This window comes from Cinclus cinclus, chromosome 8 (genome assembly GCF_963662255.1).
Source record: "Cinclus cinclus chromosome 8, bCinCin1.1, whole genome shotgun sequence".
Taxonomy (NCBI): domain Eukaryota; kingdom Metazoa; phylum Chordata; class Aves; order Passeriformes; family Cinclidae; genus Cinclus; species Cinclus cinclus.
The window spans coordinates 14,429,077-14,456,613 of record NC_085053.1 but is presented as its reverse complement, the minus strand read 5'-3'; the positions used below and the strand labels follow the sequence as shown (position 1 = coordinate 14,456,613).

General features: G+C 36.5%; 1 protein-coding gene across 1 annotated transcript in view; it reads left to right on the top strand.

Annotated features, from left to right (window-relative positions):
* BTBD8 (BTB domain containing 8) overlaps positions 1-17,802 on the top strand; it is a 33,607-nt gene extending 15,805 nt beyond the window's left edge. Inside the window, exons 8-18 of the mRNA XM_062497588.1 lie at positions 533-621; positions 830-932; positions 4,916-5,098; positions 5,916-6,053; positions 7,099-7,228; positions 9,765-9,826; positions 10,863-11,496; positions 11,791-11,878; positions 12,449-12,588; positions 13,658-15,994; positions 17,333-17,802. Coding sequence (XP_062353572.1) covers positions 533-621; positions 830-932; positions 4,916-5,098; positions 5,916-6,053; positions 7,099-7,228; positions 9,765-9,826; positions 10,863-11,496; positions 11,791-11,878; positions 12,449-12,588; positions 13,658-15,994; positions 17,333-17,802 — 4,374 coding nt within the window. The remainder of the gene's footprint in view (positions 1-532; positions 622-829; positions 933-4,915; positions 5,099-5,915; positions 6,054-7,098; positions 7,229-9,764; positions 9,827-10,862; positions 11,497-11,790; positions 11,879-12,448; positions 12,589-13,657; positions 15,995-17,332) is intronic.
* Positions 17,803-27,537: the final 9,735 nt, after the last annotated feature.

Below are 27,537 nucleotides of genomic sequence, written 5' to 3'. Positions count from 1 at the left end.
TGTGATCAAGGTGTTGGCTGAAGTCAACAGTCCCTGTTCTCAGGTGTGAATCTGAGATAGATGGTGGGAGTAAAGTCTGTGATATCATCCACCTATTTAGAGACACTTGGAAACTCCAGCTGATTAAAAGCAGCATTCCACATGATTAATGCAATGTATTAAATTACACTGAGTATAGTTTAATATGTCCTGTTGTAAATGTAACTGTTCTTGGTGGGCATGTGGAAATGCTGTATATTTGCATATCTTGTTTCATGGGCATATATTTAGAAAAAAAAAAGTCTGTTCAATTAAAATTGGTTTAAAAACAAACACCTGCTTAGAGTTGAGCATCTTCATGCATTTAGGCTCATGAGGCTGAATCCTATTTTACTGACATGTGGTAATAGATGACTGCATAAAAAGCAAACAAACTTAAATACAGTGGCAGCTGACGTTACTTCTAAATCTTTGAACTGAATATTTTGTACTTTTGTATGGTTTCTGTAATTGAAAATGTACAGTAATTGTGATAATTTTCTAACAACTCTAGCCTGTTCCTGGCAAACAGCAACTGGTACTAGAATGCATGGCTATTGCTCATTCATTGGGAGTGGAAAACTTATATGCTGCTTGCATGATGTAAGTAAAATAAAATAAAATTGTTTTTAATTTATCTGCTTTCTGTTGAATTTTTCATTTTTTAAGATAAGGTATATTTTGGCATATGAAACATTTGTATTTTAAACGTTTTTTCTTCACAATACTTCAGAGGTATCGCTTACGCTAGCGAGTGAAGATAGAACATTTTTCATCTTCCTTACCTAAGAATGGCTCTCTTTTTCAACAGATGGGTAGGAAAACATTTTGCAAGATGTTTGTCAGAGAAAAGCTTTGCCAATTTACCTACTGAACTTCAGAACAATTGTCTTGTTATGTTGATTACCTCTTTGGTAAGTAATGTGCTTTGTATAAAAATAGAGCTATGCGAATTTTTTCCTTATTTAGCCGTACAATGTAATTTAAGAGATAATTTAATGCAGTAGCTTAAATCTGTAGTACATTTATACTATGTAAAAGTTCAAATTAAAATAACAAATTTTAAAACTATTTTGATGTGAAATGTCATTGTTATGCTTCATGATACACAGTCTAATGATCATCACATCCAAGTCCACCATAATAATAGAAAATATGCTTATGCAACACAACTGTGACATCATAATGCAACATTATGGAAGTGTTCAAGGCCAGATTGGATGGGGCTCTGAGAAACCTGGTCTAGTGGAAATCCAGTAGGGAGGCTGAATTAGATGACCTGTAGGGTCCCTTTCAACCCAGCCATTCTCTGATTATGTATTTGGATAGTGAGGAGTAGGAAATCACTGTATCAATTTCTGTGTTACATGGTGGCAGACATTTGTGATTGCCTTTTCATCTTTACCTGTATTCTAATTTGGAAAAAACTGACTTTGTTTTCCAACCTCAGGTGGTTACTGGCTATCAGGGATCACAAGCTATTTGTTTACAGGCAGGCTGACTTTATAAAAATAAAGTAGCAGTACAGTATCTATATCTTTTACTTCCCAGATAACAGTACTGTACTGGTCCTCCCAAAGCTCAGCTTTCATTTTTTGTGGCACTTACATTGTTCCAATTTAGATCTGCCTGAATTTAAGTATTTTCTAATTATATTTCTGTATAAAACTATGCCCAGAGCTGACTTAAGGTAACTGATTTGAACTAGATTTGTTAACAGAAATTTGGTCAAGTACTCAGCCTGTAAAAACACTGAATTGTAACAGGTATATGAAAAGTATGTAGAAATAAAGGTAAATCTGTAGAGCTGCTGCCAAATATGACTGTCTATGTATATAGTTCTAATGTGGATTGTCACAGACAAAATGCTATCTAACTAGCTCAGGTAACATTCACAGCATGATTTTGGTTCTAGCACACAACCAACAACTAGATACATGACATCTCATGTATCTCATGCTGAAGTCCTTGTCCCCATGTCTGTGTTTACTGTGTTACCCAAACTAAATAGCTCTGTTGTGGCCATTCACACTGTCAAACATAGCCCTGGGTCAAGAGTTGCACTCTTGAATGGTTCTGGCCCCCTTGCTGAAAGGACTGTGAAGCCGTATTGGGACTGGTTTTTTCAGGACTTTTGTGATGAAGTACTTAAAGTGCTGAGGCCAGCAGGTCAGCTAGGAGTGGCAGCTGCAACTGCATATTCAGGTGAAAGCCTGAAAAATGACAGATTTCAGGGCTATGTGCCTTTATATTAGATAGTAGGTAAAGGTTCTTCCCCCAGAGGGTGTTTGGGCACTGGAACAGCTCCCCAGGGCAGTGGTCACAGCACCAGCCTGGCAGAGGTAAAGAAGTGTTTGGACAATGCTCTCAAGCACAGGGTGGGACTCTTGGGGATGGTGCTGTGCAGGGCCAGATGGACTCGATGATCCCTGAGGGTACCTTCCAGCTCAGCTCTGAATCTGTGATCAAGAGAAGCTTGAACATCCACAGTTATAAAACCTGAACAGTTCTACCACAACGCATAAATCTAGCAGAACCAAGATGGCAGCTCTAATCCCTCAGGAGTATGTCCAGTATCTCAAGATGCTGGGTGTTCTGCCACTGTATTATATCAGGATACTGAGCTATTCCTAGAATATACACACAGCAATGTGTATCATACATTGTATAAAATTTGAGAAGCTTTAAGTAACATTTTCAGATCTAGATCGGTTCATTCCGATCTACAGCTGTTCATAGTTAAATCATCACCCATTTCCAACTCCAGACTACCTCAGGTGTGTGCTGTAGCTATGAGCACATGCAGACACAGTTCTAGGTTCTTCTCTAGGCCCTTGTGCAGCATTACTGGGACAGCTGGAAGGTAAATGTTCAGGCCTTCCTTCCCCTTATTCCAGCATATAAAGATGCTGTGGTTACAGTTTGTGTTGAAATCCACGTGCTACCTTGCCAGCATTTGCAGAAGCACTGTGGTACTTGATAATGCCCCCATTGTGTACTCAGCTTTTCTGGAAAGTTTTTGCAGTTTGTACTAAAGTGGGTTTTAGTTCCTATATTAATTATTTAAAATTTGTGTTGGTGTGTCTTTGCAAGATTCACAGTATTTTATGGACTGAAGTCTTGAAAGCATCTAGAGGTACAAAATTAAGCAATAAAGCATAAGCCTATTCTGCCCAGAGAATGCTTCTGGTAAGCATTCATTTCATTGTTTAAGACACCCATTCCAAAAACCTGTGGAAATCCCAGGGGAATTTTTCACAATCTGCAAAAATGCTTTAAGCCTGCTTGAGGGATGAAAAAGAAAAGGTCTGACATTAATTTTGCAGGGGCTACTGTATGATTTACAGTCCTTTTTCTCTGCTGCTAGAGTTCTCTGCTGTAAAACTTAACAGTTACACCCAGTTAAACAATGTAATTCTGTTGATCCTTTCATTTATTGATGCTGCCAGTGTAAAACCTAGTTAATGTGACAGCCCTTTAGAGGACAAAAAATGTGCAAAGAAAAGGAGGCTGTTGGTGGGAAAATCCCCAGGAAACCACAAAGATGAACATAGAAACATTAAAACAGGAGTGCCATTTAAAGCACTGGCCAGGTGCTTTATGTGTGCCTTTCCCTGATCTCAACATGCAAGAAAATTACTTGTTTTTTAGGTAATTAAAGTGGACTCTATTTTAAAATGGTTAAGAAGAAGGTACAGTAAGAGAAGTAAAATCCAGTTAGAACCACTTCTACAAAGTGCTGATTTAATTAGAAGTCAATGAAGGTATTTTATATTTCACTGGAAGTGTCTAATGGGAGTAAATGCTTATCGCCTTGTGAGCAGGGGTTGAATTTGAGACAATTCAAAAAGCTTGTAATTGAGTCCAGTGGGAATAAAATCAAACCATAAGCATATTTATGATCTGTGGAGAAGCAAACTGCATTTGCCCAGAGATGAGTAAAATAATTTTTAAAATATATTTTAACAATGCATTGTCAGATTTTATCTTTGAACTGTAATATGTACAAAGAAGGTGCTCCCTGCTTTCTAACTTGCATAGGACAAATGTGATTGTGATCTGAATTTGCAGTGGGGGTTTTTGTGTCAAATATTTATCTGAAATGTTGCTTTTTCAAGTGTTAATGCATAATTTATCAGTGTCCTGCTAGTTCACGTTGAATAGAGCTTTCAGGCCATTCTAATGTGGATAACCATAAATTCCAAGTTCTTTTCAAGTGATGTGTTAGCCAGTAGAAGTTGCCCTCAGGTACTGTGCTGATGCAATGCATGAAAGAACCAAAGACACAGACCAGGATAATAAATATTCTCAAATCTGTTTCTATGTTTGAAATGTAACTAGAAACATAACAGTTACTTTTCACTGAGAAACTTTAGACAACAAAGAGAGTAAGTTCAGTTAAAACTCCATCGGGGAAGACAAATATTTGTTGTCTGACTCCTTTAAATAAAGCAAAAGGACTCATAATTACAAAAGTTTTCTCTGTATCCTGAGTGCTAGGCCATCCACACTCACCCAAAACCTCAACTTAGCAGTTTTATTCAAGATTTTTTTACATCTTTCAGTGACCTATGATCTTGTTCTCTATTCAGCTTCTCCAGCTAACATTCGCCTTATTTTCTTCAGGACTGCAGTATGTAATGATGCAGCTGAAAAAAATATAATAAAAGCTATTGGAAACTACTACTTAACTGCTTCAGATTTCTTGTTCTGCTTTAGTTTCAAAGGCACGTATAATATTAAGAATTATAAACCCTAAAATTTATTTAATTAGGGGAAATAATGGCATGATTGGATCCGTGTTTAAAAGCTCAGTAACTGAACGGATGCTATTTTATAATGAGCAATTCTTTAGGTAATTGCTTGGCAACAGGCTAATTTCTGTTTCTGTTTCAAGAACCACAAGAATGCTGTTTCCCGTTTGATGGAGAGTGACCGGCTGATCAAGAGCCTTCCCCGAGTGAAATGGACAGAGGCAGCTGTGGCCTCGGCATCACGGCTACATGAGGAATGCGTAACCTTTATTGTTGCAAACTTCCTTCACGTAGTACAAAATGAAGGCTTCTCTGTTTTCTTGCAGGTAAAAGCACCCTCAAGTTCTTACACGCTTCCAAATTAAAAACTGAGTTATATCACATTTTGGAAAGTCCAGGCTGCTAAATTATCAAAGTAGTTTCAACTTTGAAGTACAATTCTATGGGGGAAAAAAAAGAAAAAAAACCAAACTTGGGCAGCGCTAAGATTTTGGGGGAGTAGGTTTTTTCAGGCTTGTTTCAAAGCATGTAAATGCTTTGATACACAGGGCTAATACTGTATTCAGGTTATGTGCTTCAGTTAAGCAAAAAGTTCTAACTGATTTAGTGGGACCGCTTCTGTGTTGCAAAATGTATAGGTATCAGTTTTGAAAAAGCTTTCAGACCCCTGGAATAACAGCATGGATTTACAAGACTGAGTATGAGCAGTGTACTCAAACTTCTACTGATTTGTGTTATGAGCTGCACCAATGTGGTAATGCTGCAGGTTCTGGTGTGAACTTACCTAGTCATCCAACCAGTTCATTTCTCCTGTGAAATACGTTTTTTAGTATGTACAGAGGAGCAAAAGAAATAAAGAGGGAAATGTTAAAAACAATTTGCCTTTGGATCCAGAGCAGCATGGGGCTGTAAGTTCATCACAGTGTGCTTGTTCCTAAAATCTCTGTTAATGAGCAAGGCCTCAGGATAATTTGCTAGAGGCCTGGAGAGGGGGGTGGGGTTATGGAATAGATACAAAAGAAGATGCTCGGCTTTGGAATACCTCCTGCACAGCTTGATAGCAGATCCTCTCTGCTCAGTAATGTTTTCGCATACAAAGTACAGGCTTTTGTTTTAAATTGCTGCCTTTTGTTGTTTCCTCAGGCACAGGCAATGAGCAGCGAACCTGATCTTCTAGAACTCATTTTCAATGCAGTTGAAAAAAGCATTAATAATGAAAATAGCTGCTTTCTTCTTGTAGCAGTGGATGCGTTGCTGGACTCTGCAAATGTGAAGGAGATGGTAGGTTTTTCAATGTGCAGTGTTTCTACAGTGTGTGTAGAAAAACTGTTCTGGTACAGTTGCATGTCATGGTTCATATCAGATGACATGGTGTGAGCTCAGATGGCTCAGTCATGCAACTGGCGTCATACAGAAAAGCATCTGCATAAATCCAAGGTCTTTTTGGAAGTACAGAAAATGGAGGCATTTGTTTACTTCAAAGAGAAACCCCATCCTGGCAATCAAAAAATTCCTGTGTGTTACTGAAAATATAAGCCCTATGGGCAACACTGCCCTATTGATCTTTACTATCACTTAAAATTTGTGATAGGAGAAAAACTTAGCAAAATCTTGCATTACCTAAAACTTTCAGGGGAAGAGAGCTAATTCTCTTCCTCCCTAAATATTTCCCCTGCTTTTTGTCAAGGTCACAGGTACATTTGCTTTTGTTTGAAACTGTCCTGTAAAGCAAGGACTGCCACTTAATCCAGTGTGTCTTTTTTGGATTGGGTGGAGGTGTCAGGCTCCATGTGTGCAACATACCATGTATATTCACACAATCTAAATAATGATGTTTAAGCTGTGGTTGACTAATGCTGGGAACGATTCATAAATAGTATGACAAAGAATAAAAAATTAATGAAACATTAATTACTACAATCTGGTGCTATTATAGTTTTACTTGGTCAAAACAATGAAAATTTAATCAAATACATTATTTTTCCCTGGAGTATTTGACCTTGTTGTGACACAGCTGACAGGGAAGAGCTATTATGGGGTTCATTTAAAAAAAAAAAGAAAAAAGAAAAGGAAAAAAAAGAGCAATGAGAACAATGTAATGTTTACCAGTGCTGTAATTTGTAGGTTTTAAACTACAGAAAAAAAAAATCACTGTGGTGGGCAATAATCCTTCAAAACCAGCATCTCCATCTACCAGACCGTTATAAAATATAAGTGATGACATCATTGATCTAGCTTAGGGAGTAAGTAGATTCTGAAAGGAATAATGACTGGTTGCTATGACAATATGCCCCTCGCCAGCTGCTGATTTGTTACTTGAACACAGGGTTTTACGTGCAAGATCCAGGCGCTGCGTGATAAGCTCTGGGTCTTCCTGGTTCAGTCTTTTTATGCTGTTCGTCACACTGAAGGCTGGAAGCTGATGAGGCCAGACCATCAACAGAAAATACAAGCAGGTATGTCTGGCATCAAACGGCATTAGAATTTTTTAGCAATCCATTTAGTGGATACAGTGCAGATGTAATTGTGGAGCCTGATACAAATTAAAGCAAAATTTGTGCTTCTTTTTGTTTTGAAGTGGTGTTTTAGAAGAGAAGCATGATGGCATGCTTAGCTAGTTTCAGACATGGGAATCAGTGAGTCATTTTCTGTGAAGAGTCTTTCCTGCTTTTCTTTTTAGGAGTATATATGATAGAAAACCCCCACCTCCACCATCAAATCGATGGATTCTATTCTTATTTACAGCTACTCAAAATTACTGAAAACACTGCAGTAGGATTAAAAACCTGATCTGCCTCATTTTTAAGGAGATAAGAGCAGTGGATGAATTAAATTTGCACAAAGCAGATTACCCGTTCCATGAATTCCATTTCTGCCCTTTATCACTTTCTCCATGCTGTATAAATATTGCTTGTCTCTTGCATAATGCTCATCCTGTGCACTGTGAGCAAGTGCAGATTGCTGGGCTCTTGGCTGACTGGCATTGTGATCTCGAGTCTGCTGCTGCAGAGAGCCCCTAAGGAGCTGCATGGTGTGCTCTCAACATTTTAACAGAGAGCACTTCCAACAAAAAGGAGTTTTTGTTCTGAACGCTCCTTTGTTTTGAAGTACGTGAGGATTCGGAGGATGTGGGACTGATGATGGAGTTCAGGTTATGGTTTAATATTGGCTTTGACAGTACAGTGTTGTAAAAGAAAAGCATGTTAAATACTCCTCTGAATTCAAAGCACTTTTGATTCAAAGGAGACATGAACATTTTTATGTCCTTTTTGTTAAAGATATTAGTAGCAAGGATATTATAACTATAAAAATGTTTATGCCTAGAGGTAGATGAAAATTTTATTCTACAGTTACTTGCTGAAAGATGCAGTGACAGTCTTTCTAAGTACGATTTAGGGATGTAGTCAAATAATATCTCATACTACTCTGTAAAACAGGGGTAGGATTTCTTCTTGATTATAAAATCCTTCAGAAGCGGAGGAGCTGGCTTTAAAAAAAGGGTGGGTTGTTCTGATTTGGGGTGGTTAACTTTTAAGGTGATCGTGTCTCTATTGTGAATGATATTTTAGCTACTTTACACTAGTGCTTTCAGTAGAAAAAAAATGAAAATCAAGGTGTGTCTTAATTTTCCAAACTCTTATCTTGCCAAAAGCTGTTATGTTTTCTTTTAGGTTAAATTCTGACTGAAGATGCATACATTTTATATATGAAAAGGCTGAAATGTTTGCATGAATCATTTGTTTTTTAATTACAGGCAAAGCAATTGTACAGTATTGGTAGACATATTTTAATTCTCAGGTGAAATATGTCTAGGATAACTTAAATCAACTTTCACCTTAAAGATTTCTGGTGGTGGCTTTTCTCCTAGAAATTTAGCCTATATAGATTTAGAAGGCTATATATAATGGAGGAGGAAAAATGCCAAAATAAGAGATGATATTGTGTTTTTTTCATTTACAACCTGTCTTGTGTTTTCTTAGGCACAAGTTTATAATAATTTTGTCTTAATATATTGGTATATATTAATATGCAGAGTCACTGCTAGAAAGGGGATTAGATCCCTGGGGTGCCATTTTCAGCATACCTTTTGTGTGATTTTTAGAGACCTATGTAAAAATTATTTTTAGTATCGTTAGTAAGAATTCAGCAGAATTTTTGTATTACACATACAAAAAATGTTTCCATATATAGTACCTCAGAACATGAGGCACTGAATGCCTAATTTTTTAATATATTTTTGCAAAACCTTTTTTCCAGCTGAAATATGAATACAGACATAAATGAAACCTATTGATTCTGAGCCTGTACAGTGTCTATAAATATCCCTTTTGTATTCTACAAGTGCAATTGATTTAAAAGCTTTGTTGAAAACTGCTTTCCTCCCAGAGTACATCAGACTGAAAAAAAAGGTATTCGCTGCCTGAAAGCTCCCCATGACAATCACAGGGATAATTCTCATGACATTATGCTGCATGCTATCTAAAGAGGCACTATGACCTTAAGGTGTACATTTAGGTATTTTGGCTTTGCCTATTTTTGAAAATTAATATAATTTACTTAAATGTAATTAATCTTTTTTATATAGTGTAAAGAAATACATTATAATTAACAGTACACTTAAAAGTTGTTGGTACTCTAAATTTGAAGGTATCTTTTTGTAAATTTTGTACACTTTCAAAGGTCTGGGTGCACTGCTAGCTTTAAATAAATTGAGCTTGGATAAACAAGTCTTACTATGGACGTGGGGAAACAGAGTTAAGTAACTTATGTCCATGTGACGTCATTACAGATCCCACAGATTTTGTTCCAAACATAAAACCATGTATTTCCACTTAACATTTGCCATGTCACCAAAATTAGCCTTTGTAAAGTAAATCAGGAGCCAAAGAATTGCCTTCTGATTTCACATGATGTTAAGTGAGTAGGCTGGCTTGATTTCTGTCCCCCTTCTCTCCTGCCAAACAGTGAAGAAACTGCTTGTTCCTTTTACAGCTGCATTTGACAAGGGTGATGACCGAAGACTTGGTAAAAAACCTATATTCACCAGTTCTCAGGTAAATATTTATATCCAAACATTTAAAACATTCACATAATTGCAAACAAAACTATTTTCACTGTTCTTTAAAATTAATACTTATTTTCCATACTGCTTAATGGAACTTGGTTTTGAAAAATCTGTATTTTCTTGTAAACTGTTTCTGCAGGATCAGTAATGTTGATTACTGGAAGCATCTTAGGACTCAGACTGTGTTCTGCAACATTTTCAAACAGATAAGCTCAAATAAAAGGCAGGAATTTGTGTTCATTTGTGTTCTCTCGCTGCATAATGAAACTCAGCTGCTTCCCAGAGCAAATGGTTTGCTACTGAGCTAATGAATCTCTGCTACTATTACAAGTCACCACAACACTGAGTCTGTTACACTCCCTGCTCTGAAAAATACTTACTAGTGCCCTCAACAACTGTTCTATTGAAACTCACACTCAAAACCACGTTATTAATTGGTAAAAAAAACCTGGTACGCATTTCACATGCTTTGACAGTCTTGCATACACTTCAATGACACTGGTATCACAAAGATTCCCTTTCATGCACTTAATTCTCCGTGTTTGAGTTCCCCTTTACCTGAGAGCATCAGTATTGGCATTTCTGTGTTGACATGCTGTTGGTTATGGTTACAAACATCATGTGTTGTAAAATAATTTTTGGCTTTATGTTTGTAATAATGCACAGTCTTTGTTCCTTTTTGGAAAATATGTACATATAACTCAAAAAAATTTTCTTACTTAAGCAAACACTAATAATATAAATAAGTAAATATTACAGTAAACAAAGTAAAAGTGAAATTCAGCTATTTCTGTCTCCTCTACATAGAGCAGAACTTTTATATTCTTGAAAGCCAGCAAACTGAGCTAAAACGTGTGTGAGCGTATACATACATACATATATAAACATTTATTTCTATGTTGAATCTTGTTGAATCATGTACTACTTTAAAAGTAGATATGCTTCAGAAATTACAGATTATGGATAGTTTGGTGTTAGAAATGTTTTGTTTGGGGTTTTTTCTGATGCCATTTTTTTTCCCCTAGCTAAATAAAGCTACTACTGCATCTGTTGGTACAAGGAATACTTCCTGGGCAGAACACAGCAAGAAAGATTGCTGGGGAGATTCTTCCACTAATCAGGATAAAATGAAATCTGATGGATTAGGAGCATCTGGACATGCATCCACCAATAGAAACACTGTTAATAAGACTTCAAAGCATGAGGATGTAAAGGGGAAAGATGGCAAAAAATTAGCTTCCAAGATTACTAAGGATTCCAAACCTGGGGAAAAAGCTGCTTTGCCAAAGGCTAGAGCTGTTATAAAGACAAAACCAGAAAATAATGGAAATCTGAAAGCTGAAAGCATGCTTACCAAGCAAGATATAGAAAAGACATCATCTGCAAGTGGACAAAAAAATTCAGGAAGCAGCAAAGGACTAAAGAATCATGAAGGAAAAATTGCAGGTGCCAGACCTAAGGTGCTGACAGTAACCTCAAGCATGCAGAACAAAACAAAGCCATTGAAAAAAACCTCAGGGAAGGAATCTCCCTCCTTGGTGACTGTGGCAGCAACTTCCAGCAAGTCAGCAAATTCAAACATTGATATCCAGACTGTGGGTGAGCAGACAGAGGAACCCAAAGAGGATAAACTGGTAGAGGAAGGGAAAAAACAGAGTGGTAATTTTTTATAATTCTTTCTTTCAAGTTCTCTTCTGATTGGTCTCAGGCTGGTCATACACTGAAAACCAGCCAGAGAAGCTTGAAAACAATTACTATAAATTGTAAGTTACATTCTTCTGTAAATGAGTATAAACTGACTGTATGGTCAATTAATAGCCATCTAAAACAGTAAACGTTTTGCAACTTCAGCATGTATGGTCTTCTCAATAACTGATTTTCATATATTAGATTGTTTTGATACTAATATGCAGTGCATTTCCCCCTGCAATTAACTTTGAATTTACTTTACAGCAGTGAAAACAAAGGCATCTGTGAAGGTATCAAATGGAGTCACCACCAAAAAAAAAAAGACTGAGATTGAGGCTAATGTCACAACAAGGTATGTTCCAAAGCAATATGCTGCTTTATAGATGTGTGCAGGACTGTATGAGTTTGGGAAGAAAGGTTTCAGGTGAACTATCAAACTTATCATTAGGTGTTCCTTTTACTCTGAGAATGGTTGTCTGTAGGATGTTATTTGCAAAACAATTTGAGTTACCTATTGCTAACAGTGCTGTAAAGATAAAATTGGTTTGGCTTTCGTGTTGGAGTGTTGCATGCTAATCATTTTTCAGTTGTTGTAGGTCATTCAGAATTCTGCCTACTGGAACAGTTAATGGCTACACAAGGTGTTGTAAATGTACTATTTCTGGAATAGTTTAGATTAAGCTGGACAGGAGACAGCTGAAGTGAAATTGTGAAATGGGTCATTATGCATATGTTTGTATATAAATTAAAAATATAGATATATATTTAATATTTATTTGCAAAAAGTTTACTTTTTAGGTTGCATTTTCAATGTTTAGATATATATATGTGCACATTAAAATACATATATTTCTTGTTTAAATATAATTAAACATTGATAGATTTAAGCCTGGAAATAATGGATGTAATGATTTCTTTGCAGTCTGACAAAAAAAACAACAGGAAAAGGGTGTAGTGAGCAAAATGTACAAGCTGGTCTAAAGAAAAAAGGGAATGTGAGTACAAATTCTGCAGCACAGCAAAGGACTCAAAATACACCTACAAATTCTCCCAAGAGCCAAGGTAAAGTTTCATACAGCAGTTAAATGATCTGCCACTATTATGCAAAGCTTTGAGGTTTGTTTGGTTTTTAGCACAACTATTTGGAAAAAAGTCTTCTGGAGAATTCTGGGTTATTTCCATATTTCCCTTTTGATGACAATCCTAAACTGTAAAATGTAAATTAATGTGTCAACTTCAAAATAGTTAAAAGACAATCTTCCCTGGCAGTCGGTGTTTTCTTCTGCTTGTTTAATCTGCATTGCAGAGTCTTCCATTTGCTGATCTTCTGCACTTCTGCATTTGGAACCATGGCTGAGCTCAACAGTAATTCTGTAGGTCGAGCATTTGTAATAAGTCTCAAAGATCTGGACTGCAGACTGCTTTATGATTCCCTGTTTTGGTGTTTTCCTGTTTTCCCCCTCACAGTAGAGCTACTCATACTGGCCCCCAAACAAATACTTGATTTCAATAAATCAACTTGATTTCAACCCTCTGATAGCAGGGGTAGGAAATGACACTGTAGAACACAGAGAGGAAACACTGCTTTAGAAGGATACAAAGCATTAAGGATGGAGTTCCAATATTCAAGTTATATTATCTTAAATGCACTGTGATATAGAAGACACAGCTTCTGTCAGTTTGTGGTCATTAAAGATCTTGCAGTATTTTCTGACTGAGCAGGGACATTAACTCGGGTATTCTAATCACATTATAACTAATGTAATTATTTCCTGCCTCTGCTCATTTCCTCTCAATATAAATTGAACACAGTGCTCATCACTTCCTGTGCTAAGATGCTGTGTAGTGTTTGTATGCATTATTAGAGAGCTGCTGATTTCTACTCCACGGATGACTACTTTGGTTACAGGCTGAAGTGATTCTTGCATGTATATTCTATGAACTGCTTTAAAGGTGCCAAGATGGTATTTTTGTTATATTTGTTATTTCAAATATTAATTCTTTAACAAGCCTTAAATCCCTTAGTTACATTAAAAGTTGAGTAACTTGTTTCTTAACATAAACAAACATAATTAACATAAAATTGTGACTGGCACATACAACCTTTATAGTCTTTTTTACTATTTGTTAGGACCTCAGGGGGAATCACCAAATTCACTGAAAGCAGGAACGTCTCCAAAACATAATGAAGAAAAAAATGTGTTACAACACCTGGTTCAGACAACACTCCCAGAAAAACATCCTTCAGCTAAGAAAAAGAGTATTAAACAATCACAAACACCTGTAACAAAAGCCACTTCAAAAATAACACCTAAGACTCCGGCTCCATCAAAGAATGCTGAGATTACAAATAGTAAAGACCAGAAACAAAAAACGGCTGTATTAAAATCTCAGTCCTCTGCCCAAAAGCACTCAAGGAGTGATTCTCCTGTTGTCCAGAAGAATGTGCACACCTCTGAGCACAGAGGTTCAGGACAAAAACTTGAGAAAAACATGGCTGATGCTGTGACACGTCAGCTTCATGACAATAATGAATGCTGTTCTGCAAACGAATCCTTAAAACCTGCCACAAAAAGTAGCAGTGACAATAAATTGCTGGAGTCCTGTCAATCCAATAAACAAAAATTACCAGAGGCTTCTGAAACTGTGCAATATGAAATACAATCTGAATCTTCTTCTCCTCCTCAAACTGCAGAAGAAAATATTCACAAACTGAATGTTTCATTACAAAATTATGTGGAAACAAGACAAATCTGTGGAGATCAGACTGGAATTAGAAAGATTGAAGATCCAGAGAAAGATGATAATACAGCTGAATTTCACTGTCAAGCACAGTCTTCCAATGATGGATATTCAGACTTTTCCAAGGAAACCACTCAAAAGGCTGTTGTTTTAGGAGAACTGGTGAAAGATTCAAAAGCAACAGAAGTCTGCAATGAACAGAGTGATGAAACAAACTGTGAAACAGGTCTTAACTATGGTGAAAATGCTTTGTCAAGCTTCTCCCAAGTAACCGATAAAGAGGATGAGACATCTCAGATCCATGTGGAAGGATTTCTTACTGTTGATGAACTGTGTGATACATCAGCCCTGACTGAATATAAATCAGTTACAACAGATGTAGATGATGCTTCAGAATGTTCCACAGAACAAATAACAGAAAAATATTCACCTAATTACACAGAGCTTATAGAGCCTATGGAAATGCCAGAAAACCATGAAAATGCAGAAATTCCCTTTGTGGACCACTGGAGTACTGGTGCTGTAGATCCAAAAGAGAGTCCTGAATCAGATACTGGCAGTGCAACCACATCCTCTGATGATATAAAACCAAGATCAGAAGATTATGATGCCGGAGGCTCTCAGGATGATGAGGGATCCAATGAAAGGGGGATTTCTAAATGCAGTACTATGTTATGTCATGATTTTCTTGGAAGAAGCAGCAGTGATACAAGTACACCTGAGGAATTAAAAATTTATGATAGCAGCCTAAGAATAGAAGTGAAAATGAAAAAAGAGGGTTCTGATCTCTTCCGTGTTAATTCAACAAGTGATGATGAAATACCAAGAAAAAGACCTGAAATTTGGTCCCATCAAGAGGGTTCACGGACCACTGCTAGAGAAAGCAAAAGTTCTACTTTTGGCAATGCGCAATTTACTCAGGAAGCAGACCAAGTTTCTTCGTCTGCCGATGAAACAGAAGATGACAGATCCGAAGGAGAGAATGTTGCAGAAAACTTTCCCCCATCAAATGTTCCTACTCAGCAGTTCCAAGGAATTGATAATTTAGCTTTCGAGGATGCAACAGACAATGATATTGCAAATCAGGAGTTTTCTAAAACTAAAAATTTCAAACGATCCGTTTTACTTTCAGTAGATGAATGTGAAGAATTGGGAGCTGATGATAAAGCGGAAACTCACACTTCACGTCAGCACTCAATAGATTCTCTTACTCCTTCAGAGGTATTTGACAGTGTTTCTCAAGAGCACCAAGGAAAGACATTTTACTCAAGGTACTCACTGGAAACTGAAGATGGATTCCTGGATGGTACACAGCACAAGGATGGAGACAATAGATCAGATAAAAGTGGAAGTTCTCTCCTACATCTTCACGATACTGAAATCCCAGGAAAGGAGAATCAAGGTGCTTCAATGACTAAACAAAATTGCCCAGAGAAAGTATATTCAGCAGGTAGTCTACATGCAGGAGAAAACCAGCAAGTAAATATGAAGAATGACGTGGCTAGTGAATTTCACCAGTGCAATAAGTACTTAGACAATGATGTAAAATCTCAAGAAAGACCATGTCATCTGGATCTTCAGCAGAGAGAAACTAATTCTGATGTGCAGAAGAGCAGCTCTGCAAAACCTGTAGAAGCCAGTAAGAATCAGATGCTGACTCAGGAAAGTCAAGTGAGAGACAGTCAACCAGCAACTACTGAATGCGCTAATACTGATTTACTTCCAGGTAATGTACAGAAATAGAAACATTCAGTCATTCAAAACCAAATTAATAGGGAAAGCTTTGGCAATTTGTCTGGGATTGAATCCTGAACTGAAGTAATTTTGGCTGAAACTATGTTTAAAAATTTTAGGTATTTCATTTGGGTAGAGAATGCTTGTCTGAAATATCCGTCAATACCCTGCTGTTCAATGAGAAACTTGACTACAAAGAAAAGAGATTTTATGTAATGCTAAAAGAAAGATTGGATGTAGTTGTCTGTACTTCCGTTATTTTTGATCCAATCTAACATTGACAGCATCAGCTTTTGATGGAATCTTAGTATTTGTTTGTCTGCTTGACATCATATAGTATGTCTGAATGGGATGTGCAATAACTAAAGTAATAACCTTAACTAAAGCGCACTGAACTGTTTACCTGAACAGCTATATGCATTATTGTTGTAATTTATTTATTTATATACTATATACAAATTTGGATCATTCTCCCACTGAATATAATTGAATATTTGCCATATACACCGGTGGGAGTAGGTTTGAACTCTGCTTTAGAGCTTATGAGATGTCTAAAATTCTAAATTTTACCAGTAAAAGCTTATTTCCTAAAAGAGAGATTATACTTGGAACTAATGCTTATAATACAAAAAAGTTCTAACTTGTTTCATGTAGCTAGACGAATACTTGTCTAGTTTTGTGTTTTGTCTTCTTTATACCAATAATTCAGTCTGTTTATCCCATCAAAAATATACAATAGTATTGATTACAACTATTGTGTATTCAAGAGTAATGAAACACTGATGATGATCTATGTTCAGCCAGACCACAAAACAAGAAGACATTACAAGTTGTACTATTTTTTTAAGTTTGCTTGCCCTTGCCTGCAGCTGCCCTTGCATGTGCAGTGTAGAAATAAGCCTGTGGATAAACAATTTTGGTTTTATTCTCTTCTAAGCTGACATAGCTTAAGTCACCATTCAGTAATCATTCTCTATTAATTCCCTCTATGCACCTCCTGGTCTAAATTTAATTTATGTAGTAAATGAGAAATTTCATGTGCATTAAGTGTATATTTACATTGTCATTTTCTGTATCAGAAACTTAATTATGGAGGTTATTGTTAATTACCAGTGGTGATTGCTGCTTTAACTTAATTTATAAATCATACTTTGTTTTTCATATAGGAAATAAATGCCTCAAATTTTGTCAATTTTGTATAACCCTCCATCCCCCCTTTTATAACCTGATTGGATTGTCCTTCCTGAATGAATTAAATTTTGCTCTACACAGCCCTGAGGGGAGGATCATCTACAATTTTTACATTGTACAGTATTGTGAATTATTTCAGGAGACATAGATGATTATGACACAATGGCACAAACCTGCATGTATGAACATCGGCCTTCAAAAACCCTTTCTCCAATATATGAGATGGATGTTGGAGAAGCAATTGAGCAGAGGATGGATTCAGAAACAGCAGTTCTAGAGATGGATTTTGAAGATCAACAGTTTGCAGAACAGGACTGGACTCTACTCAGGCAATTGTTATCTGTGCAGGACTCAAATATAGATTTCAAAAACTCTGTTCCTGAAGACCTTAACTTAGCACAATGTCTTATCAATCAGACACTGTTTCTGGCACGAGATGGTTCAAATCCTCAGGGTACCTCACAAGTTGACACATTCAGTAGGTGGACTGAACTCATGTCTCCACTTGACGACTCCTCAGCAAGCATTACAGTGGCAAGCTTTTCATCTGAAGACTGTTCATCCCCTCAAGGGGAATGGACAATTCTTGAACTGGAAACCCATCATTAAGGTGTCAGCTGTTGGCAACTGAACTCCAACCCATTCCCCAAATCTATTTTTGATGAGTTGTTTCCATACCATAATGAAATACTGCATCAGTCAAGAACAAGCAATTCTTGATACTGAGGCAATCTTTCTGATAAAATGAGGTAAATATGTTAACTTATCATCTAGATTTAATCACAAGTACAATAATTTTTCAAGACTTAAATGTATGTCTTTTCTAAAAATGAACTTTGAGCATGTATTTTCTAGAATTGTTAGAAAAACTAGAAGACATGAAAGAAAAGTCCGGGTTTCTGCCCTCCCTTTTATCTTTTTTGACATTTAATGTTCTCATTGCTCAAAAATTTAAATATGAATGCACTATTAATAGAGCTATTCCTCTCCTTCCCCTCCCTCCCCAATATGGTGACTTCATTTCACAACAATAAAGATTCAGAATGGTTATGTCAAAAGGTGATGTGTGCCAACCCTACTTTAAATGACAGGAAAACATACTTATATTCAAAGAAAATGTTTCAATTTGAATCTGTCTTGGGCCTTATTAATATGAGCAGCTTGTTTCACCTGTTTCTTCCAGATTTGATTTTTGTATTTTGGTTGGTTTTGTTTAGAAGTTTCCAATAAATATTTTTAATTGCCTTTTCTTCAAATATAAAACTTCAGAGGGTCTGTGCTGTATGAAGACCACTGTTTCTTTCATGAAAATGCACATATTTAAGTAAATATTTTAAATGGCATAGTGCATGAATTCAAAGGAGTTGGTAGAATGTTGCTCTTGCTCTAAGAAACAGCATGTCTGATGTCTCCAAAAGTACATCTGAATCTGAAGTTGTGGTCAGTGTTACATCTGAAGTCTGATGTTAACTAGAATTACCTTCAGGCATTAATTAATTACACTTGCATGTTCTCATGCTGAAGTATAGCAAGATTCTCAGGAATTTAGCTTTGTGTGTTTTCATAGATGCCACATTTTTGGGAGTAGTAACAGGATTCTTGCATCTTCATTATTATCTCTAGTGTAGCTTTTATAAAGTAAGACTAAATGTCACCATAAGCTTTCTTGTGACTCTGAGTGAAACAGGATATACAGATAATTTTGCTGCTTTTGGCTCTTTGGGTGTGGATAGGACTGATTATTGTCTTTTCTGATTGACAGGGCAGGAAGGAGTGAGAAACTTTTTGTAATTCTTACCAAGTCAGAATTCCAGAAACATACAGGTTTTTTTTGCCCTGCAAAGGTTGCACCCTCTTAAGATATCTGCATTATGGAAACAGTAGAGCTTGGCTTTCACACAGCATAAAATCTAAAAAGGAAGTATTCTACCTCCTCTCAGTCATTAACAGAAGTGCCTTCAGAAGTGGGTGCCATATAGGAGTAAAAGGCTACTAACATTCTATTTTGGTTGAAACTACATTAGTACACAACTTAAGACTGTAACCACTGATAACATGGTCAGTTTTGCAAGCTTTTGCACAATTCCAGCAGTGCACCTTAACTTTTTTGACAAACTTCATTTCTTTTGTTCATAGTCAGAAGCTCATTACTGTGGAAATATAAACTTAACCTAGTGTATGATTAAAGAAATTAGAACTTTGGATTTGACAGAATAAAGATCTTTGAGGCACAATAATTTATTTAGCAAGGCACTTTGTTGAATTTCTGGTACAAAAATAAAAGTAATGTTTTATTCTCAAAATGAATGGAGGAAGAATTTTATCTTGTTCTTTAATATCAAGATAAGGGTAAAAAAGGAAAATCTTCCATTTTCTTTATGTCAGTGGAGGACTCTAAACTCATGGAAGGAAGATGTTCAGTCTCATCATAAAAATCTTTCATCTGCTCTTTTAGCAGCAGCATAAATGGTCTGAGATATTGTAATTCAAAATACTATAAATGTAATACTGTGGTATTTAACCCAGTCTACATACTGAGGGAGTTAGAACCACCTTTAGAAGTGCAAAATATCAAGCAAACCTATTTTTCACCTTCAGCAAGGTACATTTACAAGGTACATCGATAGATGATAATCTTTCAGATAAAATAAAGAACCATAGTACTGGCCCTCGTAAAAGATGAAGCTCTTACAGAAGGCTAAGAAACAGTGTTTTTCAATGCCTGTGTAAGGCACTAAAGTAAAAGTTGTTAACCAAAAAGTTTAATCAACTTTAAAATTCTGATCATATTCTGATAGTAGGCATTCACATGTTAAACAAGATGAAGTGATGGAAAGGAGAAATGACGGGATCCTTTTGTCTATTTTTCACTTTGCCCATATTTTTAACTTCTTACTGAATTGATAAAGTGACAATGAAAATTGACACAATTTCAGGTTTATTGTATGAAATACAATAACATATGGGGTTCTTTTAATTGTGGTTTCTGTCTTTGCATTTACTTTTTCATTCGTATCAAAATTAAATTAGCTTCTCTCTTCAAGTCCCCAGTGATGTTGTTGCAATTCCTTTAACAGTTTTGCAGCAGACCGCTGATTAGGATATGGTATTGTTCAGTTGGTACACAGGCAGCCATAGAATTCAGCTTCCCACAGACAAACAGTGTCTGTAGAAGTAGCAGGAATAGAAAGTGGTATTGTTTTTAATTCATGTTACTAGAGTGCCTGTGAGGCGTAATCAGACCAGCATCCCACTGGCTAGACATTGTACAAACAAAGAGCAAAAACAAAGACTTCCCACAGAGTGGTTAGAATCCAAGATAAGACAAAAGACCAAAAAAAATGCACATGAATGGAAAAGTAAAATGAGAGTGTCAATATTTGTCTAGCTGATTAGCAATGGTTTCAGCACATCATCAGTTTAAATAGTGGTTTTTTTTCTCCTGTATGCATTATGAGAAGGGGAAATTTTAGGGTGACATTGGAAAGCTGGATAACAATGGAGCTGGAAGAATGTATATTCCTGACCAGCCTTGTGTGCTGCCTAAACTGTTTGACCCTGACTTCATTCAGGAGAATGTTCAAGCTTTAAGCCAGGTGTAGGTAGTTATTTAATAGTATCAGTCACTTGAGTTCTTTGGATTCCTTCTCATACCTCCTGGCACTGATTTTATCACTGTATTCACCTCTTCTCCAAAACATGAGAGAATGAGTAAAAGTTTATTTGAAAACTTCATAGAGAAACAATCAAAGCTGATGCCATAGGGTCCAAGTGAACAGTGATTATGAGGTCCTGAAAGACCTCTAAAGCAAAGATAAGGGAGATACATCTGATGAAACAGTGAAAGACCATCAGTAAAGAAACTAAAAAGATGGCATAGTTAGAACACTCCCCTTGCAGTAGTATTTGGAATAAGAGCAGTGAACTTGCTTTGTCAAAGCCTGAGAAGACAAGGTTACAGGTAACAACAGGTGAAAGTGACAGATTACCTGAGATTGTTCTGTGAATGGGCAAAGATGTCTGTATGCTACAGAGAGTAACACCACACTTAGTAAACTATCAGTGAAATTTAAAGGAGAGGACCTGGAAATCAGTCTCAGATAATGGCCCTGTTTTGGCCTACCTTGAATGACATGTTATGAAAGTGAAAAATAAGGAAAGATTTTTTACATGTATGAATGTATTAAGTTTAAAAAAAGACTACATCTCCAAAAGTGGTATCTATAGGCATAGTTACTTTTTTTTTCACTTGGAAAGTTAGAATCTAGTCTGGACTGGTGAAGCAGCTCTGCAGGGCTTTTATATACAGATAACTACAATTGTATTTGTGAAGTAAGTCACCAACAGACATCTGCAGAAAGAAAAGGGAAGGCCAGACGGTTGGAACCACACAGGAAAGTGAGGAAGGGAGAAGTTCTTCCAAATCATCTATTAAAAAAAAATAAATTAGGGAAGCAAAGGAAATAAAAAGATGGAGGCAAGAGTCAAATGAGAATGAGAGGATTTAAGGAAAACTGCAGCACTGGCTTCACTGGACATGGCCCACAAGGCAGTTGAGTATAAAATATCTGTTTGGAGGTTGATTAGGAAAGTGTTCCTAGGGGCTATGGCCCAAATGAAAGATTGGCCCGCAGACAGCAAGGCAGACAGACAGCAGTTTGGTAGAGCCTGACAGAACTGCAGGGAGGAAACTGAGCCTAACCACTGAGAAAGAAACAACAGTTAGAAAAGCATATCAGTTAATAATATATTTTGGTTTGCTTTTTCAATGCATGAGATTATACCATGTTTATACAGTGTAGCAAAAGAAAGGGAGAGGCTGAGACACACACTGAAGATCAGACGAGATAAGTGTGTGAAATGAGATCAGCAGGCAGTCTGGACTGCTACAAGTGATCAGATAAGTGCATAAAAACCCAGACATCTGCTTTTGTGGCATAGGGGTAATGGAAAGGACACTTTATATATTCGTTTTTCCCTTAGAGAAACTTCTTCTAGAATCAAAGAATTACAGAAAAAAATGCAGAAAAATCATAGCAATACAGGAAAATGCAGGTGTGAACTGACCTCTAAAGGTCTATAGTCCAACCTCCTACTAAAAGCAGGGGTAACTTCAAAGTTAGATTAGGCTCTTAGGGCCTCATCAACGTCCATGGCATATAAAATGATAATAAAGTAAGCAGGCAAATTTTATAAAATTTCGGAAGAACTAGGGCACGAGAACTTCCCATGTTTCTCACAAAGACTGTCCCTAGGATGTGTTCCCCTAGCATTGTCTATCAGTTTGTTTCAGGGAATATGTTAAAAAAATCACATACATGTTCTAGGTACATACTGTAGAAGGCTATTTTATATATATTTTGATATTTCAATATATATTATTGCCATCTGGAAAATAATAAGAAGCATGCTCATTCTACTTTGCTCCAGAAAACCTAAATATTTGCATGAAGGAATTAAGAACTGCACTTGTGTTCATCTGTTGCTCAGAACTAAGACATTTAGGAATTCATTCTTTTATGTTCACTAATGTCAAAAAAAACTCTTGTTGACCTCAGCTGAATCAGGTTCAGGGCCTGTCTATATTAATGCATGTACTAGAAATGCTATTTTTCCACTATATCTATTACGTAGTTTTTTAGTTTTACTCTACTAATAACATTGTACAATTGTAGGTATGACAAATTACAGCTAGAAAGACTTCAATTTAGGAGTCATAATTGTATGCATTCCGTTAATATTTCATGGCTGGGGTGATTTAACATTAGTACATTGATGGATGACATTCTTGCCAGGCCTACACAGGAACTGAGGACTAAAGATAAAATGGGAAGTATCGCAGCCTTATTACAACAGATGATTCTCTGGAAATGGGCTTTTAGATCTGATATCAAATATAATTAGAAGCTTTCATCTCTTGCAGAAAATCCATATGGATTTTCTTATTTCTCTCTTGAACAAAAGCTATTATGTGATTTCTTTTTTAGATAAGCTTTAATGTTCAACTTTGGAAAAATTACAGCTCAAATGTCTTCTTTAGCTATTTTAAAACCTAGCTTCTTTCTATTGACAACTACTGTATGTTTAAGGAAACTAAATGTGTAACAGAGAAAAGTGATTTATCTAAAAGCTGGATATCAGCTGGGGAAGAATACTGAGTTTGGTCATTTCTTTGGTTTTTACATTTGGTAACTAAAACCAGAAGCTACACAGCACAGGTGTGCACACACACCTGTTTATTTCTTGCATTTGACCTTCTTTTCATACTTCTCTTTGCAATCTGCACTGTACACTCCATTAAGCCACAGTTCTGCAAACACAGAAGTGAATCCACAGCCACATCTGCAGATTGGCTTTCAGCTTGACATTCTCTTTTCAGAGAGGGTAATGGAGCTGACACTGGGGGCAGGCACTGTTCATGCTTGTGGTTTTATACAGTACTCAACTTAATGAGGTCCTAATCCTGATAAACCATCTAGATGCAGTTAAAGTATGAAATAATTAATAATGGAATTCCATTAAATTGCTTCCCTCTTTTCCTTAAAAGACTACTCAGAAGACTGTCTAATTAAAGAAATCAAAGTCCTAAGAATCCAACTGTTTGCATTACATGCAACAAAAGTTCTTTCTGTATTGCACAGGAAAATATGAATACATGTCTTCAAAAACTCAGTCGTCAGGAGGGGCTGACTGTGACTCAGACACATTTAACAAGGACACTGATGGTCAAAATAGAGTTTGTGTATACTTGCAGATGATGACTGGAAGTATCTTTTGTAAAACTGGACTAGAGTGCTGGATTAGTATTGGACTAGTATTCTGGTGAACCTGAACAGAGGTTCACACGCACAAATTTGGGGCTCAGCCTGATTACCCAGGTAGTCCATCACACTTTGTATCTATGCACCTGAGTGACAGTGACTCCTTCTCGTCTCCCAATGAAGTTAGTGTGAGTGGTATCAGATGCACATTTATAAAGATCACTTTATTTAAGTGTCTGACCCATGTACCTTAAATATATAAAACACTTTTGAGACTGATCTCACTAACTTACTTTAACCTACAATATCCTCACCTACGTAATCCGTATGTAGGAATTTTTGCAATTTTCTTACAATTGTGCTTAATGAAATTATTTTCGTTCTTTTCTTTAAAAAACCCTCTTTCAAGTGTGGCATGACATCCTGGCAGTAGAGTTATATCAGTGTGCTCAAGATCAATACAGATAGGACAAACCCTGTGCACATGCCAGATTCAGTGTAAGTAGTAGAAAAAACTTCTTGTGACTTTCACAGAATGAGGTAATATCCACAAACAAGAGACCCACCTCTAAGTCAAACTTCCTGCCTGCAAGAAAATCTCCTCCTGTGTCTATAGAGAAAAAAAAATCCTTCAATCTCTGTTTTCTGGATTATCATGTTCTAGTAACCAAGATTAATCAATATATGTATAATGGGATGCACATGAAGAAAAGTTTGAGTCATTACCTGTAGTCCATGGCTTTAGGGTCCTAGAATATTTTGACCACTCAATCCTGTGGAGGGGAGGGTGTTAAGCTCTCAAACTGAATGCTTGCATGTTTCCTACCCGCTTGCTTTCCAGACTTAGATAATGAGCTGGGGCCTAAGTAATCCTATTTTGAAATGATTCCGTGTCAAGATGGTGTTCTGTTTCCAGAATATCTGTATGGCTGCATAGTCCCAAACCTTTCTTCCCCATGCTACATACTGAAGGTCCTCAGTTGACTTCTGTATGACAGAAAATAATAAATCCTATGTGTAAGTTAAATGCTGAGTCACTGTACTTTATTCAACTTGCAGACTTCTGACATCAATTTTTATTTGTACTCTCTAAATGGCAAAAAAAAAGTTACTTTTCCATCTGTTTAGTGAACCTTCACTACTTTTTCTCATTTAAAGAAAAATATTGATTTTTCTTTGATTGTGTCATCAGAGAACAAGACAGGTGATACGTGTGTGAAGATCGACAATCAGGTTTCAGATAAAAATACATAGAGAGGAAGACACCTATGCAGCAGTCCCACAAAATCAAACAATGATGTTGATGTATATACAGGATATGGGCCAGGAGAGCATAGAGAAACACTTAATTTGATGATAGATTTTTGCCTTGTCATAAATTAGTTATTCATTCAAATGCTTATGCCATTATCTTCATCATCAGGGAGATCTAGTCACAAGATCTTTCTAGTCTTGCCTAAGTGATGTTCTGTACTCTGCTTCCAGGAGATATTTGATATACTGCCAGACTCAGCCCTGTTCTTTCGCTCTCCTACACCTTCACCTGTATGTGAAATGCACTATGAAGGTATGTGGGAAAGAGATTTAAAGCTAAGACTAGCCAAATGTCAGAAACTGTCACAGCAGAGAGAACAGTAAATAGGAAAATAACTTCAGCTCATCAGATAGCACAGGATCCCTCAAAAGTCCATTTTGGGAAAGGAAATTCCTGTGGAGAGGAATGCTCTGAAGAATACACAAATCAGAAAAATCTATTTTCTTTGAGTCCAAGCTCCACTTAATCACTGTTCTGACATTCAGGCTCAAAAAAAGAGAAAGCCAAGTCATGAAATACTCAAATGGTATTGCAGAACAAATTGCTACCAGAATTGTGCCTTGGGCAGAGTCTCAGGGGCTCAGCCTGTCCCATTGCATCACACTTGTACCAGACAAGCACTAGACCAGGGCAGCTCTCACACAGGAGACTGTGCAGAGTCCAGAGTCCATTCTGCTCAGAACCTTCTATCTCAGAAATTGTCCTATTTTTATTTAAAATACCAGCTATTGTCAAACGTGACAAGCAGAAATATATTAATTTTCTCATATAAATATTTGCCAACTGTAATTAAGATACCTAATTTACATGAGTAAATGTGTAGCAGCTGGAGTCAAAATACTGATAGGAAGCATTTTCTGCTAAGACCTGGGTTTGTCTCATTGTCCCACACTTAGCCATCATTGTACTGTGATGCTTCTCAAGTCATATTGAGTTTGGGGGTGTACAACTTCATGCACAGTAAGTGGCTCTCAGGGGAAAAAGGTATCTGCTGGTATCTGAGGAGCTTAAATCAAGTATTTGTATTTCTTTGTAACTACAATTTTTTTGTTGCTCTAATAATTTACCCTTTCTTTTATGTACTGCCCATCTCTAGCAGTATTACATCTAAAGAAACTGAAATCTACTCACCTGTTAAAGATACTTACTCTGGGAATTGTTCTTTATTCCGTTCTATTCCCTACTACTATGTTTTCTCTATCTGAATAGTTGTAATTCAATTAATGCATGTACATATTAAACATAATCCAAAATATTAATTCAGATACACTGTAATGTCATAGATCAAGTATAACCCTTACAAACAAAGCAATTCCTACTCTTTACCCCTGTCTAGTATTGAAACAAATTCATTCATCATGGCATAAATTCAAAATTCATATGAAAAAATGTCAGCAGGATCACCAATCTTCACTGTAAGATTTCTCTATTATTTTATAATTGGACTTTAAAGTAATTCCTGATGTTCTTAAGTCCCTGGTTTTTGTATGCAGTCAGAGTACATGGTTCCACTGTGTTACAGTTTCAGTGTGTGGGTCCTGTCACTGCTCTCTGGAACACTGGAGTGGGGATACCCAAAACATCTGTAATTTTCTTTTAATTTGCTGACTTTCACATTTATACTCCACAAATACTCAAAAATTCAGTATTAGAAGTACTTTACTTACTATGTAATGTAGCATGACATTTTCATACCCTCACAGAGCAGGACTACTCTAACTTGGCTGTGTTTGACCAAGAGGAGAGGGAAATCAGATGTGAATCCAGGTCTTGTCTGGAAGAAAAATAGTAATTTTTGAATTATTAAAATGTCTAATTATTTTTTATGCAAACAAACAAAAAAAAAACTATATAAATTTTTAAAGTATATTGATGAGGTTAGTTGCTTCTATTTTAAAATGCCCTGAAAAGTGATTTAAAAGGAAAAGCTTTTGCTAAAATATCTGATTTTTGGTAAAAAATAATACCAGTTTCAGAAGATAGTATGAGAAGCTAAACTCATGTCTGAGTAAAGAGCAGAGCTGGATACCAGTGCTTTTAATGGTTCAGCATCCCAGCTCTTCCTGACCAATGTGAAGTATTATTTCCACTTACTTGATTAATGAAGAAGCTTCAACACACTCACTATTTCTTTTTCACTGAAAGTGGTGCTGTATTTCACTTTCGCGTTTTTGTCCTGTGAAACTTCTGTGTTTATGTAATTTCCACAGAAAATAACTTGGCCTGTTCTTGCCCAGAAGCGGCGGCAGAATTCGCGGCCCATACGAG